Here is a 22224-nt window from a genome sequence, read left to right on the forward strand (position 1 = left end):
AAAATATTATATTGGAGTCATGTTATATAAAAATTGATTTCAAAGTAAAATAAAATTAAGCAAAAGATTTGTTTAACTAAACATAACTATTTATCAAATGTCATGTTTCGTGGGACACCCTGTAGGTTATACAGTCATAAACAGAAAAACCCGGAATTAGTTTTATGAATAGTTAGACGACCATACATTCGAATTTACAAATGTGATTTATAAAACGATAATAACAAAATAAGTCCTGCCAATTCCAATATGTGGTCTTTCTTTATTGGATGTTTAAAAATACCTTAAATATTTGTAAAGTCGTCTAATTAACTGTGAATTAACTCCGGGTCTTTCTGGTTATGACTGTATGTAAACAAAACATCATTTTATCATCTCTAAATATCTCATCAAATCTATGTAATAAAGCTCTTCGCTCGTGTTTGTATATTTGCAAATTAATATATGTAAATATTAGCTTTGGCTGATGAAACGGCTGAACCTAATTGGCTGACATTTTTTGAAGGATTCCATGGGTACCCTGAGATAACATGGGCTAATAAAATAAAAAATTTCAAAAGCGATTTTTTTTAAATTTATTTTTTTATTTTTACACGGGCACTTTAGTTGGTGATTTATTTTCTGAACTAAAAATCAAAACTAATGAAATTTAATGTAAATCCTTTATCAATATTTGCTTACTATGTTTAAAAGTATATTAATCTATAATCACAACAAAAAAATTGTATTTGGCTCAAATGTAAAAAGTTATATGAAGTGAGCTATGAGTCCTCTGGGGAATCTTAGATTCAACTTTTTCTTCCGTTATATTGCCTTCTCTTTCTGACTGCTGCATATGAAATTTACAAAATTACTATTATAAATCAACCCCGGGGAATACTAGAACAAATTTAATTGTACTTCAGAGAGAATTTTAAGATAAAAAATTTGAAGGAAAAATTTTAAAAAAACATCATAAATAATTTTTTTCCTTTTTCATGGGGACTGTATAGCGTAGTTTTAAGAGACCATCCATGCAACAATGGCAATGCTTGTACAGTACCCTTAAAAGCTTTGTCTGATTAAGCATGATTTAGATATCAATGTTTATATTTTAAAAACTGATTATTTTTACTTTGATTTCTCTACATAAGATAATTGCGTATTTCTACTGTCCTGCAGGATTAGGAATATGGGAATTATCAGAATTATACTTTTCTTAAACTAGAAAACCGACAATATCTTCCACATAATTGATCAGATAAAGGTTTCAAGGGTACCGATGTGAATCGGGCAATGATATCTTTGAATGGAGGGCCACTGTAATTTCGCTTACTTTTCCTTTAAACTGCAAGTATACCTACTTTTCTTTATACTGCAAGTATATTTGATGGCTTAGGAATATATCTTTTCATATAAATTAAAAATGTTATTGGCAGTTATCCTACATACTGTTGTGCAGTGTTATTTTTTAAACCTGTTGCTTAATATTAAAAAAAAAAATCTTTTTTATTTGTTTCTATTTTACTTAAAGTTCAGGATGCGTTATAAGAATTTTTAAGAATTTTTATTTTAATTTTCTTTTATTACATCTGTTTATTTATGTTTTTTTCATCACAGTATTAACGACTTCTTAATATCTTTAATTATACATTTGTTAAATTTTGATTGAATAACTCGCTATAGTGTCGCAGGAATACTCATAGTCTAGTTTTAAAAATCGAGTGGATTGATAGAAAAAGGTAATTAAAATTCTCTAATGAGATAAAAATGTTTAATATTGATAATGTGTTTTTTTTCAGAGAAAATGGGAAATGGAAATGGTCGGTATAACTACAAAGATCTGAATAAGAATGAACTATTAAATCGTCTTGTAAGGTAGAGAACTCAATTTAGCACCAAAAAAGTTTGAATATATTTAACCGCTACGGATCAAATATATATAAAAAGTATGATTTCTGAATCCTAAGCTAGTTGCTTGAAAATTTAGTTACAGGGTTACCCACATAGAAAAAGACTGTAGAGACTTTTCTGCAACTGTAAACTTGTTTTTTTTTCTTTGCACGATCCTTTAAAAGGTCATAAAAAGACTACATCCAAAGCAGAACAATTGATTTGTATTTAAGAGTTTCAGGTCTTCTTTACAGTATTCATATCATTTAGTTTCAATCCAATCCAATATTCTTCCTAACAGATGCACACCATCATCTTTCCTTCATCTGTATCCATCTAAATCAACATTCATACATACACTGTTATTTATCAAAAATGGAGAATTTATTGACATTGATTCAAATAAAAAAATCAATTTGCTCCAAAACAATAGAAATTTTTAAACATTGTATTTTTCAAAATAGTTGGATTAAATTTCTTACAATCCAATTATCTTAAAAAATCATATAATATTTTTAAACTCTAACTTAAAAATGCATTTTTGTGCAATTTTTTAGTAAAGAAAACCCCGAAAAAATATGTAAAAATGCGTAAAATAAAAATCTATAAATTTTTTAAAAAGTATTTGGTATGAAATTTACGAAAATAAACGTATTTTCAGGTCTGCATCAAACTTTCAACTTCACAAAAAAACTAAGAAAAGAAAAAACCGAAAAAATTCGTAAAAGTACGTAAAATAAAAACCTAAAAACTTAGAAAATTACTTGGTACTTGGTAATTATTCGTAAAAATTCGTCTCTGGAAAACCTAGCATTTAAAAAACGCTTGGTATGATAAATGAGTAAAAATATGTAAATATACGTAAGTTCTTTACCAAAAAGTTGAGCATAAGTATTTTTACGTAAATATACCTAATAATACGTATACCTTTATAGAGGCTTTAGTATTTTTAGGTTTTCGGGTTAGTAGGGTACTCGACAGCCTATATATTTTAGTTCTAAGAATTGATATCCGCAGTAATGATAATAACACTGTTAAAAGAAAAAATAACGAAGCTTTCGATCTTTTAATTTGAAATTTCGAACAATTCTTTTGTCGTTCACAATATTGAACTCTTTATTTGAAACATGAACTTAAATAACGAATGGTCAGCACTTCATTGATAAAAGAACTTTTTACAATGAAAGTTTCTCAGTTTTCAACGAGGTTTTCATGAAAAAATATGTTTTAAAGAAAATGCCGTCCTGATTTTAAGTAACCATTCTTATAAAAGAGGGTCACATCCGATTCACCAAGGTACCCTTTTTACTTTCATGTATGCTAAAATGTTGCAGATATCCTGGTTTATTCATCCGTAAATAGATATTTTTAAACGTGGGTTCTCTGTAAATGTGACTTACGGATGTATGCAGCAGAGACAAAGTAGGAAAAATTCCAACTTTAAAACTCTTTCAGAAAACTGTGATATCTCCCAAATTCTTACTCAGTTTAAGTTTTAAAGGGAACTGTTGTGAATCGGGGTTAAAATTACGACGACAGTCTCTCTTTAAATCTTGTTTCGTAATTTAGTAAAGAAGTGTTAACACCCTCAGATCCTTTCTGGAATTCTCTTCTCTCTTTCAACCACCTGCCCCCTCAATCCAGGTATGGATGGGCCTCAATTTAAGCTTCGTTTTTAACATTCAAATTTCAAGATGTTTTCTTTTAAAGGCTGTCTTAAAGGTTTTCTATAAGTTTGCTTTATTACATCAAGCAATTTTTTTTATATGACCAAAGATTTCTCAAAAGGATTTCCATAACGATTTTATCAACCGTTTTGAAATGAAGGTTTTGGTTGAAATCTTAAGTCAGAGTAAAAGTTCAGCATTTTGTGAAAGCATACTTATCTTGCATAATCTTTGAAATAGGTTAAACAAAAAACATCTTAAATTATTCTATAGTTCCTTAAAAATCAAATTGAAACTTGAATATTTAAAATCAGAGAAGAAAACAATGCCAATTCCCTTTATCTTTCTTTCTTACTCATTAGAGTCAATCAATTATAATTTATAATATTAGAGATTGGGCTTTATTAATAGCGAGAATTAGATGAACTAGGTTTTCATTAATCCCGGCTTCATGAGAATATGTTTCTACACTCATCCTTCTGCACGGAGAGAAAGCACTTATTTCGTCATAAGTTTTATCTTAATCGGTGGGGGGGGGGGCATGCGCCGAATGCCCACCTACCACTGACGGATCTGTGTCCAATTCCTCTTAAAGCTTTAGGAAAAAATAAAATACTTATCAAGGTTTTTTGCTTAATAGCTCTTCACAAAATATTAAAGTTTTTATTGTTCAAAACCATTTAAAATATTTGCGTTTCGGAGAGCTTGAAATTGCCACTGAAAACCTGGTTGAGGGGAGGGGGGTTAGTTTCATGAACGTTTTGGGCACGAAGAATACCTTTTCAAGGGACTGAACACGTAATTTCCGACTCAGATAATATTCTAACAGATGAAATATTTATATTTAAATACAATTTGTTTATGAAGAGATGATTGGAAAATATTAGAGGAGAATACAGAGGAAATGCTGAAAAGATTTCTAATCAGGTTAAACACACAAATGTTATAATCAAACAATTCGATCAAAACTGGGTTTTTCAGTCCTTAATGGAATCACAGTCACGGGCTCCGAACAAGTTTAATAAAGGTTTTAGATTTAAAAGGAATGAATTTTTAAAATTGATTTTTAGATTGAAAAAAAAAGTCTTAAACTTTGAAATAGTTCTTAAAATTATTTTTAGTGAATTAACTGCCTTTTTTTGTTGCCTTTTATAGCTATAGCAAAAGTATATTTAAAAAAAAATTTTATTAACCCCATGCCATACCAAAAATATTGACTGGGAAATAACCTATTCAATTCTATAATAACAATTTGTGTTTAAGTAATCTGAAAACTAAAAACTTCAGTTCACTTATCAAACTTCTTCAATTCTATAATTAAAATTTGTGTGTTTAAGTAATCTGAAAACCAAAAACTTCAGTTCACTTATCAAACTTCTTCTACTTCGACGTTCAGAATTAGGTAGGGGTCAATTAAAGGGAGTAACAGGCAATGTATGGCAGTTAAAATGAGATTGTAGTTTGTGGAGAAATTTTTAGGGTTTATTTGAGACATATAAAACGTTTTGATGATGTATAATTACTGAGTTTGAGCACAAAGCCGACTTTCAAACCTGTTCCTAAACAACTTATTAGTTTACTGTAGAACTTGGTAGGGTTTAGTAAAGAGATTGTTTGAGACTAGGTAGGGTTTAGTAAAGGGATTGTTTGGGACTAGATAGGGTTTAGTAAAGGGATTGTTAGGGACTAGGTAGGGTCTAGTAAAGGCACAGTTCGGGACTAGGTAGGGTCTAGTAAAGGCACAGTTCGGGACTAGGTAGGGTCTAGTAAAGGGACTGTTCAGGACTAGGTAGGGTTTAGTAAAGGGATTGTTTGGGACTAGGTAGTGTTTAGTAAAGGGATTGTTTGGGGCTAGGTAGGGTCTAGTAAAGGCACAGTTCGGGATTATCTTGGCTCTAGTGAAGGGACTGTTTGAGACTTGGTAGGGTTTAGTAAAGGGATTGTTTGAGACTTTTTAGGGTTTAGTAAAGGGATTGTTTGGGACTAGATAGGGTCTAGTAAAGGGACTTATCAGGGTTAGGTAAGGTCTAGTTAAAGGGAGTGTTAAGAGTTGGCACTTTTAAAAAATTAGGATTAACTAACTTTTATAATTATTTTGCAGAAGCCTCAGTAGAAACCGAGAACCATGTTTACATATGGCAGGTTCACATTTTATATTTCTTTACTTATTTAAATTTATTAAAACTAGCCTTAGGGGGCGCTTCGCGCCCATCTTCTAAATTAATTGTGAACATGTTCTCTTTGTGTACATCGTAAAACAAAACAAAAATAATTCGCGGATTTTCACAAAAAATTTCGTGGATTTTCAAAATTTTCAAAAATTTAATGAAGATCGAATTTTGATGGAGACAAATATTTGAAAATTAGATCATTCATAAACCTTCCCTGTGGTCACGTGATGTCCCACAAAAAATTTGGGCCGATCGGTTCAGTCGTTTTGACGTTTATTGGATACAAACAGACAGACAAACAGACAGACAAGCCAAATTTATATGTAGAAGAACGAGGATTTTTGGTGAAATCTTTTTTAGATTTAGTACGTAAAGAATTTAGTTAACTGACCTCAGTCTGTTAATATCAATTTACACCTTGAGACTGGTTTTGTTAGGTTGCATTTCCGATCATAACTCATGAACACCGTGGTCGATTTGCATTAAATATTAACTTGGAACTCAAAATTGCCATTAAATCGTTCATAGCTTAGTTTAGAAAATTTGTAGCTTGGTTTAAAATTCTTAGTTGAGTGGTAAATCTTGGTTCCTAATATAGTTTTAAACATACACAATTATCTATATATTTAGCTGGTATGATTTAAGTATAAGATAAACTTTCTTTGAAAAAAAAATATATATTTAGACATGCAATGCTTTGTATTTGGTTCGTGTGATTGTCAAGTTTATGACAGAAAGGATAAAGGAGGAGGTAAGGAATTATATTTTATCTTGATTTTCATAAACACATTTAGCTTTTTTTGATGTAAGTGAGAAAGTAAGATTTATTAGAGATAAATCAAGATCAAAATAGTATATTATAATATGATTAACGTTCTCATAAGAATATAATTGAATATATCATGGGTTATATCACAAAATAAGATAAAGTTATTTTATAGGGAATTTAATTTTCTCTGCATTCAAGGAATAGCAGATTTTCTGTATTTCTTCGTTCTAGCATGAGGTTTTAGGCATTTTTTAGTAAAGAATAAACAAAGTTTCTCTCGCCTAATCCTTTAGGTTTCTAGTTCCAGGACAGATAGAGCAGATTGATAATTAACATAGACTGGTCTTAGAATAACTTTGATGGGCACCTTCTGAACCCCTAGTTTTCATGTACAAGACATATTGGTTCAAGTTTCTGTAGAGGTTATTTTAAATCTAGCCTTAATTATTTCATTTCTGTACTTGACACTATGAGCAGTTCTGTAAACTTGAATATGCAGTAAATATGTAAATACTTTACTTTACTTCTTTTTCAATTGGAACATTTTCTCTTTGTATAGATACATTGTAAAACCAAAACAAACAAAAAGTTTGCGGATTTAAAAAAAAGGCTAATTTTTGAAATTTTGATCATTAATAAACCTCCCCTGGGGTCATGTGAGGTCCCCACAAAATTTGGGCCCAATCTGTTCAGCCGTTTTGAAGTTTATTGGATACAAACAAACAGACAAGCTACTATATATACAGATGATAATTTCTGTAAACTTAAATATGTAAATAAAAAAATTTCTTTAAACTTAAATTAGCTTGTTAAATAGTTGAGTTTTAATAAGCTCGTTACACACTTAATTTTTTAGGAGCTCGTTAAACTGAAAAAAAGCTTGTTTAAATGAGATTTTACAATATTTGGGAGCTCGGTCAATTAGTTTATTTTTAAAGGGGTCCGTTATTCAGTATAATTTTAAGGAGCCAGTTAATCATTTAAATATGCAGGTGCTTTTTAATTGTTTAACAGTTAAGTATAAAGGAGCTCGTTAAACAGTTTAAATTTTAGGAGCTCGTTAAACAGATTAATTTTAAGGAGCTCGTTAAGCAGTTAAATTTTAGGAGCTCGTTAAACAGTTTAAATTTAAGAAGCTCGTTAATCAGTTTAATTTTAAGGAGCTCGTTAATCAGATTAATTTTAAGGAGCTCGTTAAGCAGTTTAATGATGAGGACTCCTCCGAGATATTCAGCAGATTTCTGGCATCACTCGTTACCTTGCTCATTGAGATTCCAATCAAGTAAGCTTCAAACATTTCTTTCTTTCAATTGTTTATGAACTTCAATCCGTTCATTTTATTCAAGTAACAGGTATTTACAAGGAATAAGTGAAATAAAAATCAAATTTTAAAAAAAGTAGTTGATTAATATTTTAATTTATCTATCAGGTCCTCCACCTACTATCTCCACCTTGAAGGAACTAAGGTCTTAATAGTTCTTCTCTCCTCACCAGTATTCACATGCTCAAAACCTACACATCAGATACAGAGCTGGAAACAGGTAGAGTTGTATATCTACACACCAGATGTAGAGCTGGAGACAGGTAGAATAGTAGATCTACACACCAGATACAGAGCTGGAAACAGGTAGAGTAGTTGATCCACATCAGAACCATAGTTGGAAACAGGTAGAGTAGTAGATCTAAATCAGATACAGAGCTGGAAACAGGTAGAATAGCAGATTTACATCAGATACAGAGCTGGAAACGAAACAGAAAGAGTAGTAGATTTACATCAGATATGAAGCTGGAAACAGGTAGAGTAGAGATCTCCATCGGATACAGAGCTGGAAACACGTACAGTAGTAGATCTAAATCAGATACAGAGCTGGAAACACGTACAGTAGTAGATCTAAATCAGATACAGAGCTGGAAACAGGTCGAGTAGTAGATCTACATCAGATACAGAGATGGAAACACGTACAGTAGTAGATCTAAATCAGGTTCAGAGCTGGATACAGGTAGGATCTGTAAACCTACATCAGATTCAGAGCTGGAAACAGGTAGAGAGAGCTAAAAGATTGTGCAGATTTAAGTTATTTTGTTTGTTTTTTGCACATAACCCCATATTTTTAAATTACGATTTTTCTAAAAAACTTTGATTTTAGATGATGACCGGAGATTTAAGTGAATTAAGTGTTCCTTTGACCAGTACACTACTCCTCCGCTATATTGAACAAGCTGTTGCTCCCCCCGACCCCCTTGGGCAGGCAGGGGGAAGTCTGGTATTAGGTAAAATTAAAACGTAATTTTTTTGACATTCGGTTTTTTATGTTTACAAATAATAAGGCGTATATTTAATTAGTAATTATAAGAACAGAACAAACAGTATTAAAGTTCAAATATTTTTTTACATTCAATAATTTAAAAATATATATTTTAAATTTTTTCAAGCATGTTAATCTTGTTTAGGATTCCTTAATATTCTAACCCTGGGGTATGCGTCCTCTGGCTCAGGGGACTTTAGAGGTCCTATCAAACCTTTAGGTAATAATCATTCATCTATCACATTTTCAGAGAGTTACTATCGCGCATTTTACTACCGATTTCATGATCCCTGAGATAATAATTTTGTATTCGTTTCGAGGCAAATAAGTAGTTTTTATACCGGCAAAACCAGTTTTCTTGTATATTTCGTGTATTTTCGTGAACTGTCGAACATTCTATCGGATTTTTAAAATTTTAATCCGATAGAATGTTCATTTTTAAATATGTAAGATTCATGAATTTTTAAATAAACATAACAGCATTGCCCTATCATATCCTTCCTTGATTTTATCTGTAAACATTTTTTGTATTTTATAAAGGATTTGTTTGTTATTTCAGCGGAGTGTTCATTGTCCTTGTTAATGATCCTTCAAAATCATTATACAGATCCTTCCCTTCATAATCCATACAGGACAGCACTTTTCAGCTGTTCTAATTCATCAGGTATATCCTTCATAATCCATACAGAACAGCACTATAGTCTTTTTAGCTGTTCTAATTCATCAGGTATATCCTTCATTCCATACAGAACAGCACTAAAGTCTATTCAGCTGTTCTAATTCATCAGGTATATCCTTCATAATCCATACAGAACAGCACTATAGTCTTTTTAGCTGTTCTAATTCATCAGGTATATCCTTCATAATCCATACAGAACAGCACTAAAGTCTATTCAGCTGTTCTAATTCATCAGGTATATCCTTCATAATCCATACAGAAAAGCACTATTCAGCTGTTCTAATTCATCAGGTATACCCCTCATGATCCATACAGAACAGCACTATAGTCTATTCAGCTGTTCTAATTCATCTGGGCGGTCTGGGGGGCCCACAATGGGGTCTCTTGCAGATTCCAATTCCTTATGATTCCTTATATCCTTCATAATCCATTCAGAACAAAACTATTCAGCTGTTCTAATTCATCAGTTATGCTCTTCATAATCCATATTACAAAATACAAAATATTTATGTTTTTAATTCACAATTATATTTGATTGATCGATTTATTTAATTTATTTAATAATTTCAGGCCGAGGAGGAGAGATAGCTCCCGGAACAAGTTTTGTTATTGAATTTATTCAGCTTTACAAAACCTTATCCAATACTTTACAGGTATATAGACCTTTGGAAAACCTTAACTCCCCGAAATCCCTTGGAATTCCGTGGTACACCGTAGAACCTCTAATTCTCCATAGAACCCTCTGATATCCCTTGGAATCCCCTGGAACATCTCTAAACCCCCCGAATTCCCTAGAACCCCCTGAAATTCCTTGGAATTCACTGGAACACTTTGGAACATCTAATCCTCCATAGAATCCTCTGAAATCCCTTGGAACCCCTGAAATCCCTTGGAATCCCCTGGAACACCTTGAAACCCCTTGTTATTATGAATCCCATGTATATTGTATCCTAGAACGATGAGCCTACTCTGCTCCTCTACCTGCTTCTACTCAAGTGCTCCTCCTTCCGAAACTACGTGTTTGCTGCAACAGATATTGATCAACTAGTGCTTCCAATCCTACAGGTCGCTCATCTACAATCTGCTTTGTAGTAATCTCTGTTTTTTGTTGCGTTTGTTCGTGTTTCCACAGTTCAAGTTTCATTTTTCATCTGAACTTGACTAGACTTCAACTTGGTAATTTATACAATATTCCAAGAAGGAATTTTCTAATTACTTGATGGGGGATGGGGTAAAAGATTAGATTAGACAAAAAGTATAAATCTTTCTTACTTTCATTTCATTTCATTTCATTTAATTTCATAATTTCAATAAATTATTGGTTTATAAAAAGGTTTTATCTATATAATAAAACAAGACATTCGTTTATATATATATGTTGCCTATAGCCAGCCAAACGGCTGGACCGATTGGGCTGAAATTTTTGTGGACACTCAGGGGTGGCCGGGGGGTATTAAAATCGAATTGTTTTTCACGGGCAACGTCGGGCCCTTCAGCTTGTTATAAATGTCGAATTATTATTAGACTCTTTATGGAGCCCCTGAATCCAACAGTCATCTTACATACATGTCTCTTATAATTATTCTTATACTCTCAGAAGACGACCTTTTTAACCAGGTAAGATTATAATGTGCGCAGTCAATTAAAATTGAAGCAACAAGAAACGAGTGCCCTCTGAAAAAAGTGTAAGAAATTACATTTTTTTGTTGAATGTCAAGATTTTTTACAAATTTCAAATTTTACTTGATAGTTCAGGACGTATTAATGACAAATGTTACGGGGTGTGTACAAAACTATTTACTACAATTTTCCCTTTTTCATTTCTCTTAACTTAATCATCCTTTAGCATTGTTATTGATACCGTTGTATATTTATATTTAATAGAAGTTGACCTAGTCCCCCTTTGAATTTTCACGAACACTTCCTTTAATTTTATATTTCAGACAATCCATGGATGTGTACTACGGGGTGCACAGATTGGTTGGTACACGGAAAGGTCATGTACTGATCTGTCTCTAGGTGGTCTCGTGATACTTGTAGTCATTAGGAACATTTCAGATTCTAATTCAACCCTTTTTTGGAAACATTTTTTACAATAATAAAACTTTTTGGGATTGATGTTATTTTCATTTTTTAATTAATTTGAAATTTGAAACTGTGTAGAACAATCCAGTACAATATGCTAAAGATGAGGGTAATTTTCATAATATTATAGGAAATTCTTTTTTTATTAGCACTCAAGTTTTCCATTGAATTGAACAGTTAACTGTGAATAGGGTTGTTTTCGTGTTCATGTTTTATTTAATTATAGCTTCATTTTTTCCATTCTTTTCTTTCAAAACAGAAAATTTGGAATTTTTGAGTTTAACTACAGATCCGGAAGTAAAGATCCATCACTGACGCGGACCGTCCTGCCTGAGTGACTCGAAAGTGATATACTAATCGTACAGCTGCATTTAGCTGTATATTTCGAGTTAATCAATCAATCGACCAGTAGAAATTGGGGTTGTTGTATATTTCCACAGTTTGTGAAGTGGTTGTGGGGAGGAAGCTTGGCTAGAACTTTGTAATATTATGGAAATACAAATATTTTTGTTCATTAAGCCCATTGTGCTATTTACATGAACGTTGCGGCACGAATATAAACTTTTCAGACGCTAGTACGCGTCAGTGAAGGATCTATACGACTTGATTTGTGAGTTTCACTCAGTAAATCAACTGATTTAAGAATAGTAATCATTGGTTGCATTTTGCATAATATATAATTGGTAAATTTTCTTAAATTTGACCAATTAAAGACAGACTACAGAAAGCGCTTTTTTTAAACTCACAATGTGCAAAAGGGATCAACTTTAACTTCTTGAATGTCTTCAAGGACAGTAGACGTAAGTTTAACCTGCAAATTGTAAAGTCTGATTCATAATGATGCCATTTATAACTGTTTCAGAACAAGGATTTTTTTCAAGGATTCCGGTAAACTCAAGGTTAAAGTGTACTCTTTCTTTAGTGTACACTGTACACTCTTGGTTTCACGGCACTTAATTGAGGGGGGAAAAGCAAGCCGCAACCTTATAGCCTCCATTATGAAATTGACTCACAATTTGATTAATATGTGTAGGTAGCCATGACGACTTTAAAATCTTAAATTAACGCTGCATTTCCCAATAATAAGCATTAAAACGTAAAGACATTTTGCCTAAAGATATATGGGTGCGATGGTAAGCGCGGAGCCGCGACTCTATGTTTGGGAGTCAATTGCGGGATGGAGGCTATACAGGGCGGCTTGCCTTACCGCTTCTTAATTTTGAGATATAATAATAAGAAAATATACGTAATCCTTTCTCAGACACTCTTTGCATGTCAATGTGAGTTTCACTTAAAATTACGTCTACAGTTTATTTAAGTCCTGTTCGGTTGTTTACGGCTAAATTTTTTATATTTAGGACAAGTACTTGCACACTAACTGCCTGGCTGCCTTGGCTAACATGTCTGCTCACTGTACCAACCTTCATCCATATGTAGCACAGAGAATAGTATCTTTATTTGAAACATTAGCTAGGTTAGTTAATAGTTATCTATATTCCATATGTAGCACAGAGAATAGTCTCTTTATTTGAAACATTAGCTAAGTTAGTTAATAGTTATCTATATTCCATATGTAGCACAGAGAATAGTCTCTTTATTTAAACATTAGCTAAGTTAGTTAATAGTTATCTATATTCCATATGTAGCAAAGAGAATAGTCATTATTTTATCAAAACATTAGCTAGGTTAGTAAATAGTTATCCATATTCCATATGTAGCACATTTGAAACATACGCTAGGTTAATTACTTGTTATCCAAATCCCATATGTAGCACATTTAAAACATTATCATTCTGTAGTATTTTGTAATATAATGAAAAACTAAGACGATAATTATTCAAAAGTTGTTTGTGACCACTGTATTTGTTAGGAAACACACGAGGTTGGTGAACGGTCTCAAGGGATTAGAGTCAGAGGATACAGAGGATGGATTCGACGAGGTTAGTTCATACATTAAAGAGACTGTAGACTTAATTTGTCAAGTGACTCCATTTAAAAAGTAGTATATCTGATTCTCGACGCGGTATCCTTTAAATCGATGTCTGAGCAACAAAGGGAAAGACATTTTCTTGCTCCATCGGTAAAAGTGTTTTATTCCGTATATAACCTACTTTGTTATTGCTGTTAAAAAAATGCAATTCACTTTGATTGGGATACCACAATTAGAACTTAGAAATGAATTGATTTTATATTCTAGGGTCGACCTATCTATTAATATGGTAGTGTACTGTACTTTTCATAAGTCATGCACTAATTATTTAAATTGATTTTACATTATTGATTAGATTAAGGTTTAAAGGGAACCGTTGTGAAACAGGAAATAGATAGTCCCTTGAAAATACGTCTACATTGCCTTTGATATGAATAAATTTCTCGACATGTTAAAGGGAGTGACCGACAATGTTTGGTAGTTGAACTGAGTATTTAGTTTTGTAGTTTTTTCAAGGTTTTTATTTGAGACGTATATATAATATATAAAAACTGAGTTTAAGCGCAAAGTCGACGCTCAAAATTATTAATTTTGGTGGCTACGTTTTTAAAATCGATTTTTTAAAATTATTAAATAGTGACGACAAAAAATGTTTTAAAAAATTCTACAGTAAACTAATTAGATTTTCAGGAACCTATTTCTCATTTGAAATTTTTTCAATAAATCAATGTTAGAATCGTCAATTATTTCCTTTTCGTCATTATATTGAATTTCTTTTTCTTTATGAATTTGTTCGCAGACTACTTCAAATTCTTAAAATGTCGTATTTGCAATAAAAATTTCAGGAAATCTACAGAAAATGTTTGTGAACAATGAACAATTCCAAAAACCAACAACTAAATAAGATAATTACTTTCGAGAATAATAGTTATTTTTATTTTCTGAACCTGTTCCTAAACAACTAATTAGTTTACTGTAGAATTTTCACTACATTTTTCGTCGTCGTTATAGAATAATCTTTTAGAAACTTATTCTCAAAATCATCCCTCAAAACTGAACAATCTATGCGGATTTAAAGCTTGAATTTGTGCTCTTGCTGAACATATATGCACCGTAAAAACGTCTCATTTTGTCTCAAATGATCCCTAAAAAATGTCTCAACAATACTACATTCTCAGTTCAACTACCAAACGTTGCCGGTCACTCCCTTTAAGATGAATAATCTCTCAATGCTGTTGTAATGTTCCCAATCTAACCCCCCTGGTTGTTGTTGAGGTGAGTGATGCTGTCCAAGATGCAGCTGTACTGGAGGAGGTTCTCAGGATGGTTCTAGAGATCATCAATAGTTGTTTCATTCATCAGGTATTCTTAAAGGGACTCTAGACGACATACAAACATGCCTCATTCACAACGGTACCCCACAATCCATAGAATATGACATGACAAAACACAACATGACATGGCATGACATGACATGACATGACATGACATGACATGCATTTATGGTTTTCTTTGTATGTAATTAAAAAGGCTTTGCTTTCATTTCAGATGGTAAAATTCTTCCATGAGATAAAGCAAATTACACTAACTTTTCGTACCAAATATAGGGGTGTTTACTTTCAAGAATTAGGAGGGGGGGGGATGAAAAATTGGACATCAAAAGGCAACTTCTTTCATTATTTTTGATATTTTTTACACAAAAATTAATTAATTTTTCCCTAAAAGTTGTTTATTTTCCCCAAGTCAGCGAATAAAACACTGGAAATTCCAAGAATGATTTCCTAATTTTTCCCTTTCTATTTAGATTCAGAACAATCCAAACCTAATCTATGCTGTCCTCTACAAGAAAGAAATGTTTGAGTTATATTCCAAGAATCCGGCTTTTCAGGTCTTTTTTTCTTCTCCGCTAGTCGCCATATTGGATTAAAAAAGTAAAATCCCTTTTAGCATGATACAAGGTTCCTAATCAAAGATTTGGCTGGATTAGAGATAATTCACGTCATTGAAATTAATTTTCTCGTTAGATTGAAATTATAAGTTTTTAATCCTAAATCCTCTCATTAAAGAGCTATTGAAAAGATGAAACATAATATGACTTTATGATATGTAATATCTCATACTTGTGCGTGAATCAAACTATTGAGGAGCTACGTTGTCACAAGGTTGCACCAGTAATATCGCATAAATATCACCTGCTTCTTGTGTCTAGTGGAGTGTGGATTGTATTTTTTCTTGTATTCTTGTTAGTGGCAACCTTTGTCCAGAGATAAAATAGCGTTTACAAGATAATTTCTTCCATTTAAATTATGGCATTAATTGGATTTAGAATTTTGGTAACCCTGTAAGCGTACAGTGGTAGCCTGGTAGGCGATAGTAGTAATAATAATAATATATATTTCGGTCAAATTAGATACAGTATTATAAATATTTAAAATATTGTAAAACTTTATCAAAATAAATTATTAAGGTTTAAAGATACAGTGTTACATTCTTTTCGACCGCCAAAATTTAGTCAAATTTTTGGGATTAATTGGTGTATAACAATACAATGAAGACGACGTTTTCATTAAAGTTTTGATTGTTAACAAGCATGAGAGCTTCTCTTGACTTTTATGTTTATGAATGCTGTTTAACAGCTTGATATAAATCAAAATTGAAATATACAGTTGTCTTCAGTGAATTGATATAATCGTCTACAACAATAGTTCAAGCTTACCATGTATTAAACTAAGCCCTATTTACATTATTATCAACATTATTATTTTAATATAGATATGCATGGTTACCACAAAAGAATGAGAATATAAATTGTCCGCCAAATTTATTCAGTCTTTATTTCTGTGCTAAATGCAAACTTATATATTTAAAGGTTTCATCTTAAGAGTTGCAGGTCGTCTTTATGTCTTAGTCTCCCTGTATATTAGTGATATATATAATCTATGCCCCTTGCACCTAAAGTTATTGTTGGCCCATTTTATATCGGACATTTTTTCAAACAGTCAGATGCAGAAAACTGTTGAATATGCATACGACATTAAAGCAATACTCAAGTGTGTATGATAGTCACTTATTAAATCACTTATTTTGTGAAATGGGTCTGTTCACGCTGCCCAATTGCTGAGTCTCATGTTTATTTGACTTATGAAAGTCACAACTTGAGTCTTATTCCAGAGTATTCTGGTTCTCATAATTGTAATATGAAAAAACGCAATAAGTTTGTATCCTTGGACTTACTCCGGCATATCCTGGTTGTTATGACCTACATATTTGTATCCTAGGATCTTCTCCGGAATATCCTGGTTGTCCTGACCTACATGGCGAGCAGGGTAGACCAGGAGACTGAACGCCGAGGTCGAGGTCTAGAGGTCTCGGAGGTCCAGCAGATTGTTAGGAAACGAGATATATATGAAAAATAATTAAAATAGAGTTAGCAGTTTTTGCATGAAATTGTGCTGATCTACAAAACCTGATTTCGACGCCCATCTTAACTTTTAATTTAGCGATTAATTGCATAATCCGTGAAAACAACTGCAAGTTTGCATTTTTCCATAAAGAAGGAATGAATAGATACGGATTATTGTTTTTAAATGGATTAACAGAAGGGTGAGTCTATTTTTCTCCTTTAATAAATCAAACCAATTTATAATTATCAATAAATAAAAATCTGGACATTATTCAGCGGCTTCAGAGTTGAGATAAATCTTTTTATACCAATATCGATATATTTTGAAGATTAAAAATTCGGACGTACTACTTTTTTTCATTTATTAATTCCTTTAAATGGCTCCCAGCTCGCAAATTTTGTACTTTTTAAAATATCTTTTTTGTGAAGTTCTTGAAATATTTTGGCGCAGTAATATCACTAGGGCCCTAATTTTTGGTGCTAAAATCGAGCTACCCTAAGATAAAAACTGCCATTTTGAAAAAATTGGAACTGCCTTGCTAAAATTACTTTAATTGAAATTGATAGTTATAAAGTATAAATTTGATGATATAATCTGGTTGTGTAGGGAGGGTGCTCATCAGTTCCCAAGAGAAAGACTTGCAATGTAAGTTCGTTTCTATAATGTGTCAAAATGGAAAATTAATCATGCCAAGCTATACGCACAGTGCACACTGCAGAAAATGCACCTGCAGGTTTCAAGTCAAATTTATTATTACATTTTTGTCCTCGTAAGATTATTTTATTATACAGTGGTCGGCGTTTATATCAATACAATGAAGACAACTTTTCGATTTAAATTTTGATTATTAACAAGCTTTTTTAATCTACAAGTGAACAAAGTGAAGCAGTTATTGACAGCTTCTCTTTGTGTTAATGTGTATGTCTATCAATGTTGTTTAAAATCTTGGTAGAAATCAGGTATACTTATATTCTTACTCCTCCCTCCCCTCTTCGTTTATTTATCTTGGCACAAACATGAAGACAAAACAACTTTTACTTAAAAATTCAGAGTTATTAAAGTAGGTGTTAGTTCCCCATTTTATAGAAATATATTTCGGTCTGGGTTGAACCTCGTCAGTTCTAACAATAAATAAACTTCAAAATAATTAATAAAATATTTTTAAAAAACAGCAGAAAATAAACAAACAAAAACGATTTGTTTAGGAAAAGGACAGTTCGATGGAAAACAGGAGAAAACACACCTCTGATTAGATTTAGACATGAAATTGTAATTTTACAAATATTTGTTTTCAGGTTTTGGAACGAGAAGCTGATGAAACTCTGATCTTCCTGGAAGAACTTTGTGATATTTTTAAAATTTATTTAAATGTACAGATATTACTATAAGGGGTGTCACAATAAGCATGGAAATTAAGCTAGTGACGACATAGCAATTGTTTTTAATGGAATTAAGTTTGTATGATAACATGAAAGTATGCGACGCTTTCCGAAATGTGGTTATAACTTACTAAAGGGATATTTGAAATTTCGATAGGTCAGGATATTATTAATGTTAAAAAGATTTTTGGAGGTACAAAACATTCAGACCACATTTTGAAAATCCTAGAACTGGGGAATATGGTGTTCATTGTTTTTTAAATGTTTTTTAGAGTTAGCAAGTTCACTGGGGAACGTGGATTAAGGTCGATTTTAAGAGTTGTAAATTTCTTTCCATGTTTATTGAGACACCCTGTATATGAGGTATTTACACCATACATTAGAGCAGCTTTAATATCGCACGCTTTTGAATATAAAGTTAAGTGAACAGCATCATATTATTCACGTACACAAATTTAAATCTTTTCCCTTCATTTATGAAATTTTATTTTTGTCATTTGTTTCGTAATTAAAAAAATGATAGTTTTCACTGAGCACCTCATATCGACCCTAATTTATTTTGATTGGTCCGTGTTTAAAGCTGTGACTTGTGAGTTTAGATATATTTTATGTGATTGGCTTTTAGTGTTATATTTTTCTACTAAATTTTAAATGATCTTTTTGTTAGATTTTGTATTTTTGAGTTAGATTATATACATACTTTGGTAACGACAATTTCATTATACAGCTTTGCTTTTAATTTCTTTATTTATTTAAGGTTAATATTTCATAAAAATAAATTAAACTAAAGATTTTTCAGGTTTTGTATATTTAAATAATCCAATATATGCCATAAAAAACGTTGTTTTCCAAGCTGTCAAGTATAAGGGTAGATTATAAAATCCGAGAATGATAAATGTTCCAAAACAAGTAAGATTTAGGGGGTAATTTCCTAGTATACGATTTTTGGACCCCCCCCACCCAGCAGATTCTAAAAGTAGAGCACAAGAGCTTTCTAATGATGTATCATTTGTCATATTTGGACATAAAACATGGGATTTAGAGGGGGGGTCAAATTGACCCCCCCCCCCCAGCGTATCCTGGTTTTCAAGTACCCCAGCAGGGATAGGGTTAAAATGGATATATTCTGATAATCTTTTCATTTACAAACATTGCATAAATTGTAGCTAGCATTGATTTATAATGATTTCAATTCATAATTACTTTTCCCGTTCATATATTTATCCTTGTATGGATTCTGTAAACCCGCAATATATCTAGATGTCGTCTTTTTAACAGAGAGCTAATTTGGAAGCAAAACATATATTTTATAACAAAAGCACAGAGGTTTCGGGATAATCTAAATAAATAATTAGAATCTAACAGCCATATAGAAAAGATTTAGGGGCGAGAGCAGCACGCCAAAACCTTGATTTAGTCTAAATAGCGTGTTGAAAAATACTATTTAAGAGTTCGGTCGAAATTCTTAAATAAAACATAACATTTAAGCGCTACCAGCTAATCGAACTTAGAGAAAACTAATCTATTGGGTTTCCTACCTTACGTTTTTCTGACCTAAAAATCTGTAGGTTCGATATATTTATAGTTTGATGATTACAAAGTACGGATATCCAAAAGGAGAGATGAGAGTGGATTAAGGAGGAAATTAAAAGTATCCAAATTGGATATTTATATAATGTATTTCACTCTGAAGTTTTCAGCTCAGGATTATGAACATTAACTTATCAATTGAAATAATTCTTTACTGCCTAATTGCTGTGTTACTAGTTTTATACTCATTGGACTTCGATATTGAGTCACTGCTGCATAGTGCATATACTGAACACCAAACTTTTCCTTAAAATGCCTTTTTTTGCTGTTCCATTCAGTTGTTTTGTTACTAGGCCTCAATGAAGCTTCGCACCATTTTTAAGCAATAAACCTAGCTCTCATTTCATTGTGTATAATATTAAAGAAAAATATCAATGTGAAATTTTGCAGATTAATGTTTTTTTAACATTAATTATTTATTTTAATTAAATTTCACAATATTCTTTAATACTTATGTATCAGATGAAAATATTTTGAGATTTCTATATTTCTTGTTCTTCATTTTCTTGTTCATACATCTTTCATAAATTTTTCAATCGTATATTTGAAAAAAAAGGAAAGGGATGTCCTTGTAATTAGCTGCTTTAAAAGTAAGAACTATTTTTAAAAAGATCTTGCTTTTTTCCAAACCCTATATTTATTTGAACTAGCTGAATGTCTGTCTTTTCTCAGCGCTTCTATATTGAATTCTTGGGGGCATGGGGGGGGGGGGGTGAGTGAGCAAGTCGCAACCCTTTCCTCTCCCATTGCATTACTTGCACATGGTTTGCTTGTGTCAGCTTCTACACACTTTCTAGATCATTTAACTTCAGGTAGAATATACAAGGGGGGGGGGGGGAACATCTCCCATCCCATTTTTGTCCTCATTCGTTATCAGTAAAAAAGATAGTTTAAAGCTTAAAACATCCCTTCTAATTTTCCTGTTCAATATTTTCTTCTTTTTTCTTGTTAATCTCATTTTTACACTTTACTGCTTTTCCAAATAGTTCTTTTGACAACGAGTTGTGGAGCAGGTAGGAGAGAGATGAGGAGGTTTGTAAAAGGAAGGGTATTAGGGATTGCTCTCCTTGTTACTTCTTTATTACTCTATTTCCAAGTTAATGGGATTAAGGAAACTCATAACTGCACCCCTTATGCAAAATGGAGAGTTGTAAGCCCTGAAGTTCTCTTGAGAGTAATCTTAATCTTCCATAGTAGTCCAGTCCTCACAGCCGGTGGAGTAAAAAACCGATATTGTTATGCTTGTATAATCATCGGGGGTTAAACTCCTTCTTTCAGTACACCAAGCTGAAGATGAAGTCTTGCTTTAATCTGTGTACATTACTTCCATCCCCTGTAGGATAGAAGATGCATAACTAAACACAGCACTCCTTCAGGCTGTAGTTCTAGGACCGCATAAGATAGGTCCACTCTCTTCAGAGAAAGTCAGGCAACTGGCAGATTTTATTGTTTAAATTTTTGATTAATAAAAATTTTTTGAGGCAAAGCATTTCAATTTTGGCTGTCCAAAGCTTTTCCTTTGTTTGTTTGAGTCTGCAAAAAAATTGGACCTCCTTGAATTTAAGCCATTTTCGTGACAAGCCAAATATATATCATCCAATCGGTCAAACCACAGACTAGATCTACAAAGACTGCTCATAAGCTCTCACAGACTAGAGCTTAGCAGGCCTATTATAGTTGTACTGGCACGACGAAAGGTTAATGACTGCCATCTAATGGCCACTTTTTGCATATAATACCCATTCAGGGGTTCAGTTTTACAATTTTTAAAAACTACTTTAACTTTTAGCTAAAACATAAATTTTATGAATTTAGTCTGATTTTCAAGACTTTGTATTTCGTATCAAATGGATCCTTAAATATCCCTTAATTCAGACGTCTGTTTATTGGTTGTGTACTCCAGTAGTACACAACGGAACCTGTTGTTAGAAATATCGCTTTTTCTAGCTTTTAATAGATCTCTGTATTCTCTTATCTCTGGTTTGGGTAAACCTTGATAAAGGTCTTGTTTTTTAACTTTTATGAATTAATAACGTACCAAACTTTTTCATGAAAAAAAGGATAATACAGGTTGATTATTTATTCTATCACAGAGGTTTTATTTACATCAACAATAGTTAACATATTCATACATTTCATAATAATAGTTTCATATATTTATGTTCACTTGGAAACAAATTTGAAAATATATTAATTTCAGGGGTTCGGTTTTTACAACAGTTGAATTTAATAACACATCGATGAAATAATAGAAGGTAAAAAAAAGACAAGCGAACAATATAAAAGAATTTTTGAATTTTTATTAACGTTTTTTTACGAATTCAGAAACTGCTCTAAGATAAATCAGGGTGTTTTTTCTTTATGTTTTTTTT

General features: G+C 32.0%; 1 protein-coding gene across 3 annotated transcripts; it reads left to right on the forward strand.

Moving 5' to 3' along the window:
* Window positions 1-1756: 1756 nt before the first annotated feature.
* LOC111716805 (dymeclin) lies at window positions 1757-17586 on the forward strand. 3 transcript variants are annotated; one of them, XM_023492289.1, is made up of 22 exons: window positions 1757-1857; window positions 3442-3516; window positions 4407-4466; window positions 4877-4941; window positions 5641-5681; window positions 6396-6461; window positions 7667-7761; window positions 7909-8020; window positions 8627-8750; window positions 8931-9005; window positions 9345-9449; window positions 10035-10117; window positions 10419-10529; window positions 10989-11081; window positions 11408-11511; window positions 11628-11658; window positions 12908-13023; window positions 13420-13489; window positions 14755-14841; window positions 15284-15367; window positions 16758-16870; window positions 17490-17586. In XM_023492289.1, exons 1-22 carry the CDS (start codon window positions 1766-1768, stop codon window positions 17530-17532), a joined length of 1845 nt encoding a protein of 614 aa, XP_023348057.1. In that variant the 5' UTR covers window positions 1757-1765; the 3' UTR covers window positions 17533-17586. The 3 variants fall into 3 exon arrangements, with proteins under 3 accessions (XP_023348057.1, XP_023348058.1, XP_023348059.1); XM_023492290.1 differs by having other exon boundaries at window positions 11408-11508; window positions 11625-11658; XM_023492291.1 differs by lacking the exon at window positions 10989-11081.
* The last annotated feature ends 4638 nt before the right edge of the window (window positions 17587-22224 follow it).

This window comes from Eurytemora carolleeae, unplaced genomic scaffold (assembly GCF_000591075.1).
Source record: "Eurytemora carolleeae unplaced genomic scaffold, Eaff_2.0 scaffold2211, whole genome shotgun sequence".
Lineage (NCBI taxonomy): Eukaryota > Metazoa > Arthropoda > Copepoda > Calanoida > Temoridae > Eurytemora > Eurytemora carolleeae.